The 12653-nt window shown below is 38.9% G+C and overlaps 1 protein-coding gene across 1 annotated transcript in view; it reads right to left on the reverse strand.

Moving 5' to 3' along the window:
* NFX1 (nuclear transcription factor, X-box binding 1) overlaps positions 1–12653 on the reverse strand; it is a 68525-nt gene that overhangs the window by 18403 nt on the left and 37469 nt on the right. Inside the window, 4 exon segments of the mRNA XM_051798698.1 lie at positions 2719–2785; positions 8071–8169; positions 8533–8574; positions 12293–12394. Coding sequence (XP_051654658.1) covers positions 2719–2785; positions 8071–8169; positions 8533–8574; positions 12293–12394 — 310 coding nt within the window.

The raw sequence follows: 12653 nt of genomic DNA on the forward strand, positions 1-12653 counted from the left end.
TGGAATTGGCTGTGGATCACATGAAACAAAAAGGCTGTGAAATAAATCCTACTAAAATTCAAGGACTATCCCAAGCAGTGAAATTTCTGGGAATTCAGTGGCACTGTGGACATTGGGAAACATTACCTACAACCCCACAGAAAATTTTAGATTTTGCAGTACCTTGTAATAAGAATGAGATGCAGAGGTTTATCGGATTGTCTGGATTTTGGAGACAATACATTCTGCATCTAGGACAGATTTTCACCCCGGTATACAAAGTAACAGGGAAGAAATATGAGTTTGAATGGGGGAGTGAACAGCAAGTTGCCTTTGAGTTAGCAAAAGAAGCGATTCAGAAAGCTTTGGATTTATGGCCCAAGCAGCAGGAAGAAGTGGAGTTAAATGTAGCTGAAAATGGGAACTGAATGGAGAAAGGGGAAGATGTATGTGAAGAGAAGGTTTGTGTAGGTTGATTTCTGGTAAGGAAGGAGTGGTAGTTGGAATATTCAGGAAGATAGCTCTGTATTTAGTGTTTGCTTTGAACATTTTTAAATAAGCAAGAAAGCAAATATCACCCCAGTCTTTCCTAAAGGGCAAGAAGGAGGACCCCAGGGAACTACAGGCCAGTCAGTCTCACCTTGGTCTCTAGAAAGGCGATGGGAATGGTTCATCCTGGAAGTCATCTCTAAGCATATGGATGACAAGAAGGTGATCAGGATTAGTCAGCATGGATTCACCAAAGGGAAATCATGCTTAACCAACCTGATTGTATGATAAAACAACTACCTGGATGGATGAAGGAAGCGCACTGGATATCGTGTACCTGGACTTCAGCAAGGTTTTTGATATCTCCTGTGATACTCTCATAGGTAAACTCAGGAAGTGCAGACTGCATGAGTGGACTGGTTGAACAACAGATCTTAGAGGGTTGTGATCAGTGGCATAGCATCTAGCTGGAGGACTATAGGTACCAATGTTCCCCAGGGGTCAGTACTGGTTCCAGTATTGTTTTAACTTATTCATCAGCGACTTGGATGAAGGGGTAGAGAGCCTCCTCAGCAAGTTCACTGATGACACAAAGCTGGAGGGAGTGGCCGATACCCCTGAGTGCTGTGCAGCCCTTCAGAAGTGTCTTGACAGGCTGGAGGGATGGGCAAAGAGGAACTTTCTGAAATTCATCAAAGGCAAGTACAGTATTCCACCCTCTGCACGTGGGGAGGAATAACCCCATGCACCAGTACAGGCAGAGGGCTGACCTGCTGGAAAGCAGCTCTATGGAGAAGGACTTGGGGCAACAATGAGCCAGCAGTATGCCCTTGTGGCACAGCGCCAGTGGTATGCATTAGGTGCACTAGGAAAAGTGTGTCCAGCAGGTTGTGGCAGGTAATAATGTCCCTCTACTCAGCCCAGGTGTGAGGCCTCACCAGGAATACTGCATCCAGTTCTGGGCTCCTCAGTACAAGAGACACATGGGGCTTATGGAGTGAGTCCAGCAAAGGGTTACAAAGATCTCACAAGGATAGGCTGAGAGAGCTGGGCCTGTTTAGCCTCGAGAAAAGATGACAGAGGAGATTTTATTTATTGTTATTTATTTTGACTATAGTATCTAAAAGGAGACTGTCAAGAGGATGGAGGCAGGCTCTTCTTGGTGGTGCCAACCAATATGAAAAGAGGCAACAGGCAGAAACTGATGCAGAGGAAGCTCCACCTGAACATGAGGAAGAACTTCTTTAATATGCACGTGACTGAGCACCTAAACAGGTTGCCCAGAAGGGTTGTGGAGTCTCCCTCACTGGAGATTAATATTAAAGAACTGTCTGGATGCAACTCTATGCAATGTGCTCTAGGATGACCCTGCTTGACCCTGGGAGGTTGGACTGAATGATCCCACTGTGGTACTTTTCAACTTTACCCATTCTGTGCTGACTAGAAACAGATGGGACTGCTTTCAGACTTTCATTCCAATGTTGAGAACAACGGGCAAGAACATTAGACAGGTGCACAAGCATAAAGATTAAGAAATATCATACATAATCTTTTGAAAGAATAAAGTTAAGTAACTGTCTTCAGGGCCTAGAGGGAAAGAAATTAATGTTTTCTACAGAAGGTTAGCTCCTTCTTGAGCTAAAGGCAACTGAGAATAGTATACTTTACACTGTCATTTGAATCACATGTACTGGGTCTTTCATGATGCAGCAGCAAGCCAGGAGTATGCTAACCTGATAGACCTGAAGGTGATATCACTGAAAAACCTATCATTGTGTCTCTGGTATCAATCTTTCTAGGTATACTGAAGTCTGCCAAACACTCTAGTTGAATCCAAGGATCCTTACAGAAGGAGGAGGAAAACCTCATACACTGGCAAATGCAGGAAGGTATCAAAAAATTTGTGAGCAAGTTCCACTACAAGGATCAAAAGCACCTAGGCTTTCCTCCTCAAAGTCTGAACCTTTAAACATCATCTTTGACAATTAATACTTTATTAATGGCGATCCAAAAATTAATGATAATCCACTGAGGCATTAAAGCCTAGCCCTGCTTGAATCTTTAAACAAAGTCTGTCACCAAAGTGCTCCTGAACTACTAAGTCTCCTAAAATTTTGTTCTTTTTAAACACTGGAGCCCAAACAGAACTAGTGTCAACTCATTAGTATTAACAAAAGTTTAGTAGTATCAAACCCCTCCCAAACAAAACTGTTTCTTAGAGTAAATCATACAGAATATCTGAATACTGACCTTATTTACAGCTTCCACAAGCATTCTCATTTCCTTCTCAATGTCACTGACAAATTTTAAATCCTTCCTGCAAGAACAGCATTCTAAGTTAATGAGTCAAGAGAACATACAAAGATACAACATTATTTTTCAACAAGAACAAAATTACACAACTCAACTGACTGAAGTAGAAGCTTCATTTACATTAATGTTAGTGTGTCATCAATATTACGAAAATAATTATTTTTCCTTCAACCATTAGAACACAGAATAAAATTCTATGATATGGCTCTACTGTCTGACAATACAATTTTACATTTTCAAATTGATAATGCAGATTTTAAAATTGCCATTTCAGAGTTTTTAAATTACTTGTCATTAAGGCAATTCACTTCATTAGAATACAGGATGAGACACAGAAATGGGCATGGGGTAAACAGAGTGGACTTTTCCAAGACAAAGGAAAAGTTCACTGACTTTGGTCTTCAACTTGCTTAGCATAACAAACTAATAAGAACACAAGAAGCAGCATAAGGCAATCAAAATTTCCTGATGTAAGATATTAAGGATTTGTTAGAACTATTTTTTTGGTACCTAGCTTCATCACAGTACTTCAAGTCTTTCATGTAAGGGTAAGCTTTGTGCTCTGTTCTTACATAAGCAGGTTAGCTAACTCTAAGGTTGTTATTTGTTAGGGCACTGTCCCTATGGGGAAAAAAGACCTGAAGATTTCATATCTCAAGGCTGGTTAGTAGTAAATAATAATTCTTCAAAAACCAGGCACTATTCCATACCAAAACAATACCACTTTGTGAATGATGTCAGAATTTAACCAGTCAAGACATGCCTACCAAAGCAGGCACAACCATCTTTGGTAGATGCCCTACTGAAGTTTTGGATGCTGAAATGAATGTATCATCAAAAGACCAAGAAGTCTCAAACAAACATGCAAAATGACAACATTGAATAGCTCAGCTACCAATATCACTTGATCAGATATGATGGACTCAGCCCATCACTGGAAGACCTTCAAGGTTTTGCAAGAGTACATGGACATAGCATATAGTTATGAGAACTCCTGGATCTTCAGTAGAGAGAAGTATTACATTGGAAGAACTGCAACAAGGACCTGGACTTGTAGAGCTGAACAGAAAGGAGCCTCCAAACACCTAGGTTGTGAAATAGAGTCAGCCCATGTGATATGAGGCTTTGAAAAGGATATTACAGCAATAATCTCACGTTAAAAAACCCCCTACCCAAACAAAAAAAACCTGACCCAACAAAAAAAATAAAACAAAAACCAACCAAACAAAAAACCCCCACCAAAACCACGGATACCTTCAGGATCCAGAGGGTCAGAAAGCAAATACTACACTGAATGCCAGCCATAAACACCTAAATTTCAAGGTGGAGTGATCATGGAAGGTAAGAAAAAAATGAAATCAACAATCCAATGAGAGAGTCCACAAGTACCTGATTTGTAATATTTAAAAGCCTACTGAGGAGCCAGTTCACACACTGAGGGATAAATTAAAAAAATAAGCCCTTTAGGAGTCTATAGAAACAGAGTTATCAACTGGAAGTCACCAACAAAATCAGCAAGCTGGGAGTTCTTCCAGAAATACTTAGAATGTCTCTCAGCTTCAAGAAATTCCAAGACAGTCAATACCGAAGTACAATACACATGATTTGACAATGCATATACTGAAATTCTGCAATGTGGGATATGAAAATCTGTTTTTCTGTGAAATCTCTATAGATGGTGTACATTAGGCTTCTTCCCACTTTCCTGCATTGCATGTAAGCAGGAGCAGGCCTACTGCCATTTCAGTTCTTCTCAACTACTTAAAAAGAATGGTCCTGACTGCTTGGTTTTCCACTGTAGTTCTTACTGTATGTTTTTGCTTTCCCCAGACTTTGCTGCCTTTGCCAAAACCCTTCTTATTCTTGCAACACTTGCCAGTCACTTTACCTTTAAGTGACTGACATCCCATGCTTGCAGTTCACTAGTCGTGCTTGAGAAGCTGCTGTCACTGTCCCTTCCTTTAGGATGCAGTTCTTGTTTAAGAAAGCTGTCTCCTAACCCTAAACCTGTACACTGCTCCTGTTACCAGATCACACACAGGAGTGCTTGGCTCCTCCTTCATTGCCTGCAGTGGCATGTGGAGGGTTAACTCTTGGAAAGACTGGCTAAGATGGCAACTACTAAGGACCCATCTCCTTCTGTGTCCTTCTAGACTTAACCATTTGATCTTAGATTTTCATAGTCCATATAGCTGCTGTGGGGTCTTGCACAGCCAGTGACAAAATAAGAACATTTTCTTCTGTGTAGCTCCAGGTGGCCAGATATTCCAGATGTTCTCCTCTCTTTCTCCAGTAGTTTTAGTTCATCAAATAGCAGCCTCAACATCATCCTTGTCCAACTGGACATTAATACTTGTGCCAGTCTATCCTCCAACTTCATGTCAATGGACCAACTTGAGCATTTTCTTGCTCTCTATCTGTTTCTGGAGCTTCTTAGAAAGGTCAGTGCTGAGGTGTCCAGCCAGTGGCTCTGTACTCCCTGATCGGTGCTCAGTTGTGTTGGTACACTCATCTCCATACTACAAGATGGATTCCTCCATGTAAAGCTATATGGTGTAGAGACTTTTCTTTTGACTGCTTGTCAGATTCTGGCAAACACATCAGCAAGATCAGCATGCAGCAGCATTACCATGCTATTGTTGCCTAAAACTGGTTCTTAAAAGAAACCTCTAAGACCCAATTTTTGAGTTTTAGAAGCCAGGCATTCTTTATTATGATGTGCTGCATGATCACAGCACACCAGGTGTCCTGGGAATCGGTTCGCCAAAGTGCACACAGAGATGTCTTTGCTACAGCTTATATGTCAACGCTACATGATTATTCATTTTTCATTCCTCACATTCCTGTTACATATTCCTGACATTTCCCAACACTTATTTGCACATATACATATCCAGTCTCTGAGGGGCTTCACTGAGGGTCTCTAGTGGTCGTCTGTGTCTGGAGCCCCCCAAAGTTCTAAGTGACTGCCTATAAACTTTAAGACAATACACCTGGTTATAGAGTAACTTGGCCGGTTGCCTCAGTTCCATTCTTCACTGTTTCTTTACTTTGCTTGGTTAGATCTTTTAAATCATGTGGCTGAGTTATATGTAGTTTCTATGGTACATTCCACTGCAAGAACTATTAGTTCTTGTTACATCTCAAGACTCAGATATCACTACTCCTGGTGCCCCCTTCTCCTGTCACTGTCCTACAAAGGAGACATATTATCTTGACACGTTTCCACTTATCTTCTTCCTGTTACCTGGAGTTGTACTGCATCTTGGGAGCTTTACAGTTCTGTAATTAGAGATTACACTTCAAAATCAGTTTTCTCACAGCTTTCTCAAGTTTTCCTCATTTGTAGATGTACATTTCTTTCAGCCCTTGACAATGTATTAGCTACACAGATCAATGAATTGCCTAAAGAAGATAATATCACAGCATTCTACTGATGATTTTGGGAGCTGCTGCCTTCTTGAGGCAGTGACTCTGAATGCACAGGTAGGTAGCTGTTGTGTTTCTCAATCATTCTGAGATCCCATATATGGATGTGTAGCTTACATTCTGCAGAAAACCACAAGCCCTGAACTCTTGCATTACTGGAGTGGCATGCTCAAGCAAGAATAAATTAATCTGTCAAAACTTATTCAGAATGCTGAGCCACCTGAAAAACATACTGTAACAGATACACTTTCTGGATCCTGCCACCATGATGGAAAGCCCAATCTTTTGCAAGACTGCTGAGATAACATCAAGAACAGTCAAAGAAGTAAGTTCATAAAGCCATAGCTTTACAAATTGAAGACTGCTGCTCTTGTAAAGAGAGCTTTGTTAATACAAGGAGAAACTCATTTATCTTAAAGACTAGATAAATGAAATCCAGTAATGCAATGTGCAAAGTAAGTGACCTGAGGACTAAGAAAACTTTTGCTTTAGCTGTGTGCTAAAGTTGTAAGAATAGCCTTGGTGTATTATTTACTGTGAATTACCAGTATAAAGTGGCTACAAAGGAAATGCAAGTAAAATCACTGAAAGAATAAGAAGAGGAGTGTGGAATCATTAAGGCTACTTTTCAAGGTATCTGTTTGACCATTTGGAGAACAGTGCATGACCCTGGTCATCCAGTCCTGTTCATGAAAGATAAGCACTGCACTATGAGTAGTGGTTGGCAGAAAGACAAAATAGAATTGTACTCCAAAGACTACACACACAATGCAAAACTTTCACTTTCTTGCAGTATTGAAAATGTGTGCTGTGTTTTTCTGAAAGAGGTAAAGCAAAACATAATCTATACACACTTAAGAGAATAGTCCTTATAAAATAGCACTTTTAAGTGCAAATACTACTGAAACAGTAGCTCCACAATGAAAACATTCAGTTCCTATTTTGCAGTAGGCTCATCAGTTGAAGTAAAGGAAGAGGTAACTTACTCCTAAATTCTGTATGGCTACTTATGTAAAATTTCCCACTTATCTCAACACATCAGCAAACTAAATAAAGGATTTTCAAGCAGAAAACATCCTTATAAAACCATGAAATTTATGTAGCATTAGGATACTGAAGCAATAATAAAAGATTAGGATGTTCTAAAAAACTTAGACCCAGTAAAAACTAATGTCATGCCTACAAACACATACACAAGAGTAAAAACTTCTTAAATGACACATCATTTAAGCATCTTCTTAAAGATGTGTTTGATCCCTCCCTGTCACTCCAGATTGCACAGTATGTATTGGTGTAATGCTTTTGATATGAGCTTGATTTCATATTGCCTTGTTTTAAGATGTTTCAGTCTAGCATCACTCTTTGCAGTCACACTGGCATAGGCTTTGCTCTGCACCAAGTATTTTATTAATTCCATTTCTTTATTTTTAAAATATAAGCAGTAAGACAGAAGAAATTAATGAGACTGGTGGACAGAAATACCATCAGGCTACAAGAGCATATTTTATTACTTAGTCACCACTTTTGTCTTTGTTTTGAAAAGTTTGTAAAGAACACTGAGATAGAGGTTGGTTCTGTGTGAAAGCAGTAGAGATGTGAAAAGTACAGGTACTGATTCATAGTGAGAATGGTGAAAAATGATGTTCCCGTTCTAAATCTGGTCCTCTACCTGTCAGGCACTTTTTACTTTTCAGGTTCTCATTCTGGAGGTCTTGAGAAGTGCACATCACCTCCTTTGCCTCAACTGCCATCTACTGCCAAGGTGGTTATTTTTACAAGAGTAAATCAAACTATTCCGCATTTTTCATCTTGCTCTCAACACTGTTGAACTATGACACCTGCCATCGTTAGAACACATACCTTGCATCTTCTTTTAAAACATCACTGTACTTTGGTCCAGAAGAACGGATATTAAAAGGATCAGAATTATCATCTATTTCAAGAGCTTCAGCAAGACGCCTTTGAGGGTAAAAGGACAAAACCCCAAAATGTAACAAAAACATAAGCAAACAAAAATAAACATATAAATCCCCTCAACCTTCCACACATGTTGTTATTGAAAAGGTACAGGTTACTAATATAAATAAACAGCTTGCAAAAGCTATGGTCTGTACATTTGAAACTACTCGCTTAAAACTTTTCACTAGAATATTCTAGCAAGATATCAGATCATTTAATATAGATCCCTAGAACACAGGAATCATCTCCACATTTATTTGTTCTCTAGGTCATGCAGGAAAGGATTTTTTCCTGCATACATTAACTTTGTGAACCTGGATTACTACTGAGGAAAAAACAAAAGCAAGAAAGTTAATTGCCCACCTGTTCCTCTGAAGGGCTAAGCATTCTTCATCACATTGCAACCTAAATCATGAAAGAAAAATAGAATTAAAATCACAGCTTCTACTCATACTTTTCAAACTGTAGCTTTGTTGGTGTCATATCATCATAGTCTAAAGAAGTAAGAAGAGTGTGTGAGCATAGTTTATTGTATTAGAACAGACAGTAGAGCTAAAAATAAACCATCAAGCAACAATTAAAGATCTTTGATCACACAACCCCTTCTCCAGATCTTGAAAAGGAACAGCAATTCCCAAAGTCATATAGAAACTGAGAAAAAAAGCCTGTGAATTAGATGTTATTCATAAAATCAATCATTTAAGAAAAGAATGCAGTTGATATGAGCATTGAGGGGATGTTAGGAAGGACTGGAAATCAGCAAAGGAAGATGTCACAAGGTCACTTATTCCTATGAATCAGAAAAAATTATAAGCCAGGAAAAGGAGGAAAGTTAAATATGCATACGGACAATTACGATGAACCATAAAAATCGGTATTTCAACTGAATCCCTAACGTCAGTAGAGTTATGAATTTCAGTTTTTTGTTTCATCTTTGAAAGGTATTTTTAAATTTTATTTTGAGGGATTAAAATGCCAGAGAAGAATCAGGAGTTCCCCAGAATTTCAGTGGCAGTTACAAACTTCTTCCCCTTAGACTGCACAAGTTAATTAATTCTGTTGATAATACTTCCTTAAATTAAAAAAAAAAAAAAAATTGCTATGGGGGAAATTGCTTCATTCAGGTTGGAAACACAGGATCTAGAACTTCTTCTGATGGCTTTCTTGAAGGGGACAGAAGAAAGCTAACATATTTGCACTATAAGATCAACTTGGTACTGTTTAAAGTCATTTGCTTGAAGAATTATTTTCTCCTCTGCTATAAGAGGAATGTAGGCCATTTAGAGAAGTTGTTCTAGGTCTGATCAAATTTGTCACAAGAAAAACCCCAAACCCTAACAAGAAAAATGAAGTATGAAAATCCTTGCACAGTTTGCATAAAATATTCTGTTACTGTAAATGAGTGAAGCAGATTTGTAAGTTACTTTGAAAATACTGGAGTTTGACAATAAACTAGTGTAACACTGTCCTTGGAGCTGCAAGCTCATGGGCTCAGCCAGGAGTTTTACTTTAAAATATATATATATATAGGGTTCTTTAATACCTTGAGATAGCGTCAAGAGAATAAGTCACAGACTTTTTCCAAAGAGGTACTTTTATTGATAATTTAGGGGAGAAAATAAGGGAACTTTGCAAAAGTTCAAAAGGGCACCACACAAGCTAGACAAAACATTCCACTACAATACACATACTAATCCACAACACTTAAGTCAAAATCCAATCCCTCCAGCTTTAAGTTACTCAAAACATCAAGAAAGGAGCAAAGAAAGAAAAGAAGAGGGGGCGAAAAGAGAGAAGGTGGGAGAGACAGACTGTATAGCTACCACTGCAACCTTGTGGAAGACCACCTCTCACATGTCCAGATGGCAGAGCCACATGCCTTTGGTTTTATCTGTTGTGGTCCCTATGACCACCTGCTCAAGGTGGGGTCTCTGACCCACTGGCCACTCTGGGGTTCCAGGCCACAGTGAGGGGCAGTGATCTCACCGTCCCTGCCAATCTGAGGCTGGGTTAGGGGTTCTGGGAGGTGTGATGTGTTATAGTTTTCCCGGGCAGCTTGTGAATGACAGTTATCCCGGGGCTTCCCCATGTGGGCTCCAGGGGCCTGGCATGAGGGATATGATGCCACCTCACCTCTGTGAGGTTTCAACCCACCCCTTCCCCCCTCCACGCACACACACATATACCCAAGGTGGTTCTGATCCAAAAATTACTAATCTATTGTCTAACAACTAGAAATTTAAGACTAAATATTTTATGTACCACCATCTCTTTTCCCCTTGCCCCAGTATTTGGTAGATGAAAGTGGAAGGGAGAATATTTCCTTTGACTGTCTTTGAGTAAAAGTCACCTGCCACAGTTTAGCTATCATATTAGGAAAGATTTGCGCAAAGAAAAGTCATCTCTGATAATTTCAGCTGTCGAAGGAAAGGGCAATGTTTGTCCACCCAGAAAGATGTGTGGCAATGCGTGGCAATGACTACAACACAATTTATATTAAACACTGCAAAGGCTGGGACACCAACATTCACCCTCCAGGTAAGTGTACAGCTGTTATACAGACTTTCAGCTTCACTATCTAAAAAGGTCTCACCCCTCTCTTTTTCTACCACCCTGCACCCCCATTCTCCCTGCCAAGTTTTAACACTGCCAAATGGTTGCTTTCTTTAAACAGTGACTTTTCTGGGAGACGCTGAAGTTGGTTTCATGTTGTTGAGTACATTTGTATCTGATTGGCATTGTGATACAAACAGAAAGTAGTTGAAGCTCAGTCTAGGTAAAGCAGACATTATTCTACAGTAATTCTAGAGACAAAAATTAATGCTTACATTGCACATTTTTGAGTATTCAATTAATTGAAACAAACAGGATATGCTAAAAAAACCTCACCTCAATTACTATTTCTTACTGGTATCTTTCTTATTACTATGCTTATACAGTACTATGACCATACTCTTTAAAGTTGTATGCAGGAATTGGTACAGCTCTCCCTCTTTCAGCTGGTTTTCTCCTCTCACTTTCTTCTGAAGTATGACATTGTCCCAACTAAAACAAAGCTGAAGACTGGGATGAGCAGGTGCTCCCATGTATCATCTTGCTCATACATTCAGATTGATAATTATTTCAATGTAGAAAATGATCCAAAAGGATGTGGTAATAATGTGCCTCAATTTCATAGACTGGCAAACAGAACAGAATGACTAGGAAAAGCTCTTGAAGTATGCTGGTATTAACTTTTGATACAGGAAGTCATGAAGCAACTGTTGGGAAATGTCACTATTTTGACTTGACGCAATAAAAAGGAACATCAGATTTTAACACACATAACAGACTGACTCAGAAATAATCAAATTCAATATAAAAAAGGAGACATGGTAACAGAAATAAACTAAACCCAAAGATTAAGGACTTCAATGGCAAGGACTTCAGTAAGTCAAGTTTCTGACAGAAGGACGTTGGAGAAAGTTGACAATTTCATAACTAAATCATACTAAAAATAAAAAGACAAGTTATTGCAATCCTGAGGAACATCAGGTGAAACAGAAAATCACCAAATTTAAGTCACAAGTGTTTTTGTGACTTAAAATCAGATTTTCAGTGGCAGCCAGGATGAGAACACTGAAGCACCAATCAAATTGAAATATAAACGTAAAAATATCTAAAAAGGGTAATAAAAAAATATTATAAGTACTAAGATGTTGACTACGAGAAAACATGGCCTATGAATAACCCAAAAAGGAATGCTGGATGCTGAAACAGAAGATAACAGTAAAAAGTTGTACTGTCTAGAAATCTGGAAAAAAAATCCAGAAGAACTCCAAGGAAATGGTTGGGTAGAAAGAAAACTCTGAATCCACAGTTGTATTGTTCTATACATAATTATAACAACCAATCAGACAATAACAGAGAACTCATTCTACATGAAAGCAAAACCAGGAATCGCTAAGAAAGTGCAAAATACTCTTTTAGCAGTATTGTTAAAGTAAGGGTCAGGCTATACAGGAAGACTAAGTCTTCATATTACGGCTGGCATTTTGATCACCATATTATGCATTTTGCATGTCATCTATGCTTCAGGTGAAGAACAAAGGCTTGAAATATGTTTCTACATGTATCTCCTTACCTGGCTTGCTTCATTTCTTTTTTTGTAATAAGCCTACTGATTTCCACGGAATCCCCAAGCTGTAGATCTGTTAACTTAGTGGCTATAGATATAGCAGCTATTCTGAAAAAGAAGAACATTAGATTTAGTTTGTGGCAACACAAACCTCTGTAAAGGTACATAAAGGTGCAGATTTAACCTCCAGATGGAAGAAGTAAGACAGACTGGCTGTTTTCTCATCAGATTACAGAATGGGACTCTTAGTTCCACATCACCTAGTTTTAGGAGTCTAATCTATCTATCCAAATTAAGATGTTACTCTCATCTCCCTCAAGAACTAGGAGGAAGACTAACAAGTGGACATGCTTCTTAAGAAAGTCTA

Source organism: Manacus candei, unplaced genomic scaffold (genome assembly GCF_025592945.1).
Source record: "Manacus candei isolate 608988 ecotype Guabito, Panama unplaced genomic scaffold, ASM2559294v1 h1tg000049l, whole genome shotgun sequence".
In the NCBI taxonomy this organism is placed as follows: domain Eukaryota; kingdom Metazoa; phylum Chordata; class Aves; order Passeriformes; family Pipridae; genus Manacus; species Manacus candei.